The sequence below is a fragment of the Arachis hypogaea genome, chromosome 13, assembly GCF_003086295.3.
Source record: "Arachis hypogaea cultivar Tifrunner chromosome 13, arahy.Tifrunner.gnm2.J5K5, whole genome shotgun sequence".
Taxonomy (NCBI): Eukaryota; Viridiplantae; Streptophyta; class Magnoliopsida; order Fabales; family Fabaceae; genus Arachis; species Arachis hypogaea.
Genome location: NC_092048.1, coordinates 123704899 through 123714513, shown reverse-complemented (window position 1 = coordinate 123714513; position 9615 = coordinate 123704899). Strand labels below are relative to the sequence as shown.

Sequence of the window (9615 nt, the reverse complement as noted above, 5' to 3'; positions counted from 1 at the left end):
TTAGATTGACAATGATTAAGTGAGGTGGCAATTTAGATCAAGCACTTTTTCTTTAATTTTTGACTGACACACTAACTGTTTGAATTTTTGCCTGAGCTAATTGAAACCTCACTTTAGCAATAGAGTGAAGTTTTCTTAGTTTATCTTGCTGAATATGATTCTCATAGCTTGATAAATAAACGAGAGAAGTGATTTTCGTTCATTAATCTCTCAAGTTTACCAACTGTTTGACACATGGTGTCAACTAATCCTCTGACTACATTCTGGCATGAGAATATCCAATTTTCATTTGGATTGTTTGTGATTGTGCAGGTCATGGAGGAAAGGAATCCTACAGCAAGAGGAGAAAAACTGAGGCATTATGATTTCCAGCCTCCATGATCAAAGAATGGAGGATGTCAAGCTAGTGACAATAAAAGAGCGCTTGTTGGGAGGCAACCCAACCTGAGGTAGTTTTCTTTTCATAACTATTTTAATAAAAAATGGGTTAATTAGTTTTATCTATATTGCAAGAAGCTAAGTTTGGTATTGCACACCAAAACAATATAAGGGAGAATGAAAAATTCTAAGTTTGGTGTTCCACCAAAATCCCATCATAAACACACATTCTCACTTTCTGCATAATGCTGGCTTCAAGCATGTTGGATGAACTAGTTAACTATTCTGCTGTTTCCTAGTTTTCAGTTTTATTGCTTTTGAAAAAAAAAAAGAAAAAGAGTTTCACATATGGTTAATTCGATGCATGAGAACCATTGGCAAGGTACTAAGTTTGGTGTTCCCACACCAAAGTAAGTTCAAGGGCCCACAAATAAATCATGCATGCTAACCATTTTTCAAGTGCTTGGGGAACAAGCAACTTTCAATATCATTGCAGAGGTCCATACAAGCTTTTGGAAGGATTAAGCATCATCAACCAAAGAGATGAAAGAGGAATGTATGGATCAGTGATGATGATGATGAGGAGTAAAGCAAGCAAACTCCAAAAGGTTGTATTGTTAAGTAATTATCTTACATCAAACACTGCTATGATTGAGGGTGGTTTTGTTTCCCTGATTATTTTTCTGCATAGCATAATTTTTCTGTAATTCAATAAGCAAGATGCTTGATCATTCACAACATTTTTCTCTTCAAAACTTGTTTGCACTCAATGTTCAAAAATGCATCACATGAAAGTTCTTTGAAAAGAAGGATTGAGGAATTAAACAATTTTGAGGCAAGCAAAAGATTAGGAGAAGTGGTGGTTCTAGTTGTATGATGATGTATTGAGGTTGCATGCTTGTGAAAACTTGCATGGGAGCTCATAGGCGGGACATGAAGTTCAAAGAAGTATTGTGGATATTCTCAAAAATTTATTGATCCAAGAAGCAGCAAACAAAACAAAAGAAAGAAAAGAAAATACAAAAACAAAAAGAACATGGCCCAAGGCTCTGAGCATCAATTACTAGGCAGAAAAAGAAAGAAAAAAAAAAGAAACAAAACTCAAAGAGTTGTTAGCCTAGTAAATGCTTGTGGTTGAGCTGTGTCAAGGAAAGAGGCTTGAGCAAGTAAATCCTTAGGGGTGCTTTAACACCTAATACCTTAAAACCAACTGGTTTAGGAGTATTGATTGAAAGCTTATCTAAAGAGCCGCCTTGAGACATAACACTTAGAGTCAAGGCCAAAGCACAGAAACTATAAGCTGCTTCAAGGTGAATACATATAAAGAGATCTCCATGATACCATTTGGATGAAAATCCTAAGACCTAAGACTCCCAATGTTTGAGGACTAGTAAGCACTGAAGCCCTTGCTTGAGCATATGATTTAGAATTTACCCCACTGTTACTTGATCACTTCACTCACAGGACCTTACAATTTATTCTTCAATCCGTCTTAATTGAAAGAACCTCTGAGCATAATTCATTTCTTGCTTGGGGACAAGCAAGCTTTAAGTTTGGTGTTGTGATGACAAGTCATCTTAACCTAGTTTCACTAGCCTTTTTCTTTTGTTTTCAATTGAATTATGCACTTTCTTGAGCCATAAGCAAGCTAATTGGGTAGATTTTCATGTTTCCTTTGATTTAATCAACCATGTATGAATTCATGCTATTTCATGAGATTTTATACTATAATTGTCACATATTATGAAAGAATGAATATCTCATGATTTTAAGCATAGCTTTGATGTGTTTGGTTGATTAATGATAGGTGAAGAAAGCTTGGAGAAAGGTTGAAGCAAGAAGGAATAGCTAGGAGTAAAGAGAGGACAATAGAATAAGTGAAATTGAACCAGGAAGCAAAAAGCTGGACCTAAAGTTAGCCTCAAACTTTTGCACAAACTTTTGGGTGAAAAGTTAGCCCCAACGTTAGCCCCTAACTTTTAGGCTAACGTTGGAACTTGAAAATCACCCCTGGGCACCAAAAGTTTACGCCAACGTTAGCCCCTAACTTGGTGGCTAACGTTGGCATAAGAAAAACCTCCCTGGCCACCAAAAGTTTGCGCCAACGTTAGCCTCTAACTTTTGGGCTAACGTTGGCACATGAAAAATACAAGGGGAGGAGCAAAAGTTTGCGCCAACGTTAGCCCCTAACTTTTGGGCTAACGTTGGCGCCATAAGTGCACTAAAGAAGGCCAACGTTGGAGCAAAAGTTAGACCCCTAACTTTTGCACCAACGTGGGTATCAGCAAAATATGGGGGCTGATATGAAAAGTTGGACCAAAAGTTTGCCTCAAACTTTTGCTCCAACTTTTGGTCCAACTTTTGCAAAACTCCAACCCGGTTCATTTAGTTCACTTTGGTTCTTCTCCAAACTCTAAGAGCAATCAACCAAGGCCTCTTTCAACCCAATTCCACCAAGAGCAAAGGCCCAACTCAAGGCTTGAAGATCATTTGAAGAAAGTGTATAAATAGGATAGAATTCAAGTTCTTCGGGGAGCTTTCCCTTTGAATTTTCATAATAGTTTTCGGAGAGCTTTGGATATTGAGTGATCTTTACTTTCTTAGTCTTGGGGAAGGAGAATTCACTTCTCTTCCTCTTAGTTTTATTGCTTTCAATTTCAATTACAATTGTCTTGGATCTTGGGTTGGAGAATTGAAGAAATTCTGTTTCAATCTCATCCTTGGATCTCTCTGCTTTATTTACTGCTTGATTGAATTTAATTTCTGTTAATTGCTCTTCATCTACTTTCCTTGCAATTTACAATTCTCTTGCAATTGTTCTTGTTGGATCTAGGATGGCATTGAGATCTAGACTCGGTTTTCTAGTCTCTGGGTCCTGAGATCTGAACTTTCAATTTCTAATTCTCTGTTTACTGTTTTCATGTTCATTTACTTTTCTGCTTCAAGATCCGATTTAACCCAAACCCTCTTCTACTTCTCTGCTTGATGCAAATTTACTTTTCCTTGTTTAATTTCTGCAAATCCAAGTCCCAATCCCCTTTACAATTCAAGTCATTTACATTTCTTGCACTTTAAGATTCCGCAATTTACATTTCTTGCATTTTAAGTTTCTGCCGTTTAATTTCTTGTTCTTTAAGATTCAGCAATTTATTTCCTGTTCTCTTTAATTCCATACAATTTAATTTCTGCAAATCACAAAACACTCAACCAAATCTTGATTCGCTTGACTAAGTCAACCACTAAACTAAAAATTGCTCAATCCTTCAATCCCTGTGGGATCGACCTCACTCCCGTGAGTTATTATTACTTGATGCGACCCGGTGCACTTGCCGGTTAGATTTATGTGTTTTGGGAGAAATTCATTTTTCCACCAAAATAACTCATCACCTACACATTTCATGAGGAGTCCATCGTTACTTTTTATGAACATTTGTCCATTGAGGGGGCAAAATCCTCTTGTTTCTTTGGTGATGTTGAGTGTTCTGAGCTGTTCATATAGAGGCGTTTGCCAATCATTGGTTTTTCCTTCCATGGACATTCTTTCTTCTCTGGCAGAATATTCAATTGTCTGGTGTTCCAAAGCATGTTGCCCATTTTGAATAGCAACTCTACTCGCAAATGTTGCTTGAACATTCGCATGCTTGTTTTCTGTTCGGAGTACATGCTCAAATAAAATCTTGTCAAATACCTTCATCATGCGCCAAACTTGTTCTCTGCATAGGGCCAGAATTTTTTTCTCTGTGTCGTACCCTTCTTGGATCTATTGTATTATGAGGTTGGAGTCTCCTTTGATATGGAGTTTCTTGACTCATTTTTAGACCGAGCATTAGAGCTTCATACTCTGCCTCATTGTTCGTGCAAGAGAAATCCAATCAAAACATAAAAGATAGATTTCTTCCATGAGAGTCTGTAAGGACGAATCCTTCGAAAACTTTCGAAAGCTTGTAATTCATCACAACGAGACTTTATTTTTGGCCAATAAATACCCCATCTTTGGAACTTTTGGTACAATATGGTGCCCTCTTCTTCGCAAGTGGATCCATGTAGTTGTTCTGATTTTTTTTCTTCCTCTTCTCCTACACATTTCATGAGGAGTCCATCGTTACTTTTTATGAACATTTGTCCACTGAGGGGGCAAAATCCTCTTGTTTCTTTGGTGATGTTGAGTGTTCTGAGCTGTTCATATAGAGGCGTTTGCCAATCATTGGTTTTTCCTTCCATGGACATTCTTTCTTCTCTGGCAGAATATTCAATTGTCTGGTGTTCCAAAGCATGTTTCCCATTTTGAATAGCAACTCTACTCGCAAATGTTGCTTGAACATTCGCATGCTTGTTTTCTATTCGGAGTACATGCTCAAATAAAATCTTGTCAATATACCTTCATCATGCGCCAAACTTGTTCTCTGCATAGGGCCAGAATTTTTTTCTCTGTGTCGTACCCTTTTTGGATCTATTGTATTATGAGGTTGGAGTCTCCTTTGATATGGAGTTTCTTGACTCATTTTTAGACCGAGCATTAGAGCTTCATACTCTGCCTTATTGTTCGTGCAAGAGAAATCCAATCAAAACATAAAAGATAGATTTCTTCCATGAGAGTCTGTAAGGACGAATCCTTCGAAAACTTTCAAAAGCTTGTAATTCATCACAACGAGACTTTATTTTTGGCCAATAAATACCCCATCTTTGGAACTTTTGGTACAATATGGTGCCCTCTTCTTCGCAAGTGGATCCATGTAGTTGTTCTGATTTTTTTTCTTCCTCTTCTCCTACACATTTCATGAGGAGTCCATCGTTACTTTTTATGAACATTTGTCCATTGAGGGGCAAAATCCTCTTGTTTCTTTAGTGATGTTGAGTGTTCTGAGCTATTCATATAGAGGCGTTTGCCAATCATTGGTTTTTCCTTCCATGCAGTGGCGGATCCACGGGGGGACCTAAGGTGGCCATGGTCCCCCCCAAAATTTAAAAAAAAATAGTAAATAGTAATAATTAATAATATTAAATTTTTTTATATATAATATTAAAAAAATATAAGTTACAAAATTTTATAAATTAAAATAACTAAAAACTGCACTATGTATTGGATATTTGAATTATTGTTGCTCTTGTTAACAAATAGCCCATTCTAATAATTAATAAAAATGGTTCTATTATACTAGCCCAAGCCCATACTATTAATTAAAGTAACCCTAGTACATTTTTCAAATATTTGTTTCAAACCATCAGAGGCATCAGCGCCACTTTTCTCTCTCTTTTAGTGGTTCCTAAACTTTTGGTCTTCTACTCTTCTCATTCTAATTTTCCTTCCATACTAAAACAAGACATATGAAGAAAAACCATTGAAGAGAAGTGAACAGCAAAATATTAACCATTGAATGCACAACAAAGATTCAAAGAGGTATATTTCAATTTTTTTAAGTTAATAACAATGTCAAGTATTATTTATATTATTTATTTAAAATAATTAATTTATTTTTTTATAATGGACAGTGTTCAAAGATTGAAGTGAGGACAAAACTCAATAGAATTATTTTTTGGTGAGACTTGGAACAAAAAAATAATCAGGTAAATCAATAACTTTATTTTTGGTTATTATATATTTGTGTTTCTAAAATTATTTGTTATTGCTCAATAGGTTTAATATTTTTTTTAAGAAAATAATATATATGCAATTATTTTTGTTTTTTTTTTTTTGTTAGATAGTTCAAGTTAAGTTAAAAATGTCAAAGATGAAAACAATTCACTCATTTTTCAAGAGAAAAGAGAGAATATATGATGAACAAAATTCAGCTTCAGATTCTTTGAGTAATGTTCAAAATATTATTGAACAACCTGTGACACAACTTGTTGAGCAAGATATTCAACCCCCTGCTTCCAAAATAACAAGGACTGAAATAGATCAAGTTAATATTGATACATTGATGCGTGATCCCGGAAAGCGTCCGCAAATTTGGAATTATCCTATCAATCAACAAGATGAAATCCGTAGAGCATACATAAAGTTTGGACCATATCAATTTATTATGGATGAGTACCCTCTTTCTGGTCTAGAAAGTCATCCTCGTCGTTTCAAAGCTCATTGGTTTAAGAGTTTTTCTTGGCTAGAATATTCGCCAGAAGTGGATGCTGCATTTTGTCTTCCATGCTATTTATTTTCTAGAAATCAAGTCCATTCACATCAGGAGGATTTCGCAATTGGAAAAAAGTGAATAATGGAAAGAATTGTGCATTTTTATCTCATGTGGGTAAATCTCTTAATTCTCCTCATAATATTGCTGTTAAGTCTTGTAAAGATTTGCTTAATCAATTATCTCACATTGACAAAGTATTGTCTAAGCAAAGCTCACAACAAGTTTTAAGCAATAGATTACGTCTTAAAGCCTCTATTGATACTGTCAGATGGTTAACGTTTCAAGCTTGTGCTTTTAGGGGACATGACGAGAGTCATGAGTCTCAGAATCGAGGAAATTTTCTTGAAATGTTAAAATTATTAGCTTCTTACAATAAAGAAGTGGATGCAGTTATTTTGGATAATGCTCCTCCAAATGCAATATACACATCACCTTCTATTCAAAAGGAAATTCTACATGTTTTTGCTAGAAAGGTGCAAAATGAAATTCGCAATGAGATTGGTAATGCAAAGTTTTGTTTGATTGTTGATGAAGCTAGAGATGAATCTAGAAGAGAACAAATGGCACTTGTTGTTAGATTTGTTGATAAGCATGGATTTGTCAAAGAAAGGCTAATAGATGTTGTTCATGTCAAAGATACTACTTCTGCTACTCTAAAACAAGAGATTGTTCTGCATTATCTCATCACAATCTCAACATTCAAAATGTTCGAGGTCAAGGGTATGATGGAGCTAGTAATATGCGTGGAGAGTGGAAAGGGTTACAAGCTTTAATTATTCAAGAATGTCCTTATGCATATTATGTTCATTGCTTTGCTCATCAATTACAGCTAGCTCTCGTTGCTGCGGCTAAGGAAGTTGTTGATGTTCATGCTTTTTTCCAAAGTTTGAGTAATATTATCAATGTTGTGTGCTCTTCTTGCAAACGCAATGATGAATTACGATCTGCTTATGCAACTGAAATTTCCCATTTAGTTGCAACTAATCAAATTGAAACAGGAAGGGGAGCAAATCAAATTGGCACATTATAAAGATCAGGAGATACCAGGTGGAGCTCTCACTTCAACTCAATTTGTAGCCTTTTACGTATGTTTGGAGCAACAACTTCAGTTCTGGAAGATTTGGCTACTAATGGATCTACATATTCTCAACGTGGTGATGCTACTTATGCTCTTAAATCTTTATTATCATTTGATTTTGTTTTCATTTTGCATATGATGAAAGAAATCATGGGAATCACTGATAAACTTTGTCAAGCATTGCAACAAAAATCTCAAGACATTTTGAATGCTATGCATCTGGTTTCTAGTACAAAGTCATTGATTCAACAGTTAAGAGATAATAGTTGGAGAGCACTTTTGGAGAAAGTTAGTTCTTTTTGCAATGATCATGCTATTCAGATACCTGATATGGGTGCTTTTTTTAGTGACATAATTCGGTCTCGTCGTAAAAAGGATGTTGTCACTGTTGAACACCACTATCGTGTTGACATTTTTACTAGCGTGATAGATTTTCAATTGAAAGAGCTAAATAGTAGATTTAGTGAGCAAGCAACCGAGCTCCTCATATTGAGTACATCTTTAGATCCTAAAGATGCTTTTAAGTTATTCAGTGTTTGCAACATATGCAATCTTGTAAAGAATTTCTATTCTTTAGATTTTTCTGAGCAAGAAAAGATTCAATTGGATTATGAGTTACAACATTATGAACTTGATGTGGTTAAAGCTCCAGATTTTCAGAATTTGTCTACTCTTGCTGAATTGTGTCAAAAATTGACAGAGACAGGAAAATCAAATATATATCCTTTAATTGATAGATTAATTCGTCTTGTTTTGACTCTTCTTGTGACAACAGCAACAACTGAACGGGCCTTTTCAGCTATGAAGATTATTAAAACAAGGCTTCGAAACAAGATGGAAGATGAATTTTTAGCAGATTGTATGATTGTATATATTGAAAAGGAAATTGCTTCAAAATTCACTTCAGAGATGATATTTGATGATTTTAGTTCTATGAAGCATCGTCGAGCAAGTTTAAAAATATCAAAATCTTAAAGTATGTAGTTGAACATTGACTTTTATATAATATAATTACTTTTTTGATATATATGCTACAAATCATATTTTGTTAATTTTTTGTTATATTTATATTTAATTGGCCCCCCTCTTATGAAATTTCTGGTTCCGCCACTGCTTCCATGGACATTCTTTCTTCTCTGGCAGAATATTCAATTGTCTGGTGTTCCAAAGCATGTTGCCCATTTTGAATAGTAACTCTACTCGCAAATGTTGCTTGAACATTCGCATGCTTGTTTTCTGTTCGGAGTACATGCTCAAATAAAATCTTGTCAAATACCTTCATCATGCGCCAAACTTGTTCTCTGCATAGGGCCAGAATTTTTTTCTCTGTGTCGTACCCTTCTTAGATCTATTGTATTATGAGGTTGGAGTCTCCTTTGATATGGAGTTTCTTGACTCATTTTTAGACCGAGCATTAGAGCTTCATACTCTGCCTCATTGTTCGTGCAAGAGAAATCCAATCAAAACATAAAAGATAGATTTCTTCCATGAGAGTCTGTAAGGACGAATCCTGCCCTTTCATGAGGATTCGAGGGTGTTCCATCAAACATGAAGGTCCATATTTTCTCTTCATTGCAAGCATGAACAATCTCTATTGTTCCTGAAATTTGATCTGACAACTCTTCAATTGTTGCTTTTTCAGGACAAATTGACAAAAGGTCAGCCAAAACTTGGCTCTTAATGGTGATAGATGTCACCAATTTCACATCATATTCACTTAATAGGAGTGCCCAATGACTCAATCTCCCAGTCAACATTAGCTTTTCGATTAAAAACCTAGGGCCTTCATTTTTTGATAAACCTTCTACTTGGTGTGCTTGGAAGTAGTATCGGTATCTTTGTGAGATGTACATCAAAGTAAGGCAATGTTTCTCTAGTGAGGAGTATTTTTATTCTGGCCCTTTCATGGCTCTACTGACATAAGCAATGGGTTTCTCTTTGCCTTTACGTTCTTGTGCAATTAACTACTAACTGCTTCTTCTCCTACCGCTAAGTACACCTTCAATGGTGCACCAGGTTGAGGGAAAG

At 35.5% G+C, this 9615-nt stretch overlaps 1 protein-coding gene across 1 annotated transcript; it reads left to right on the top strand.

The window, feature by feature from the left end:
* The first annotated feature begins 7596 nt into the window (after positions 1 to 7596).
* On the top strand, positions 7597 to 9268 carry LOC114925003 (uncharacterized). The gene is made up of 2 exons (XM_029291260.1): positions 7597 to 8121; positions 9230 to 9268. Exons 1-2 carry the CDS (start codon positions 7597 to 7599, stop codon positions 9266 to 9268), a joined length of 564 nt encoding a protein of 187 aa, XP_029147093.1.
* The last annotated feature ends 347 nt before the right edge of the window (positions 9269 to 9615 follow it).

Coding starts and splice junctions, on each gene's coding strand:
- LOC114925003 (XM_029291260.1), top strand. CDS start 7,597: ATGTTTGGAGCAACAACTTCAGTTCTGGAAGATTTGGCTACTAATGGA. Junction 8,122..9,229: donor ATGCTTTTAAGTTATTCAGT/GTTTGCAACATA, acceptor TTGCTTTTTCAG/GACAAATTGACAAAAGGTCA.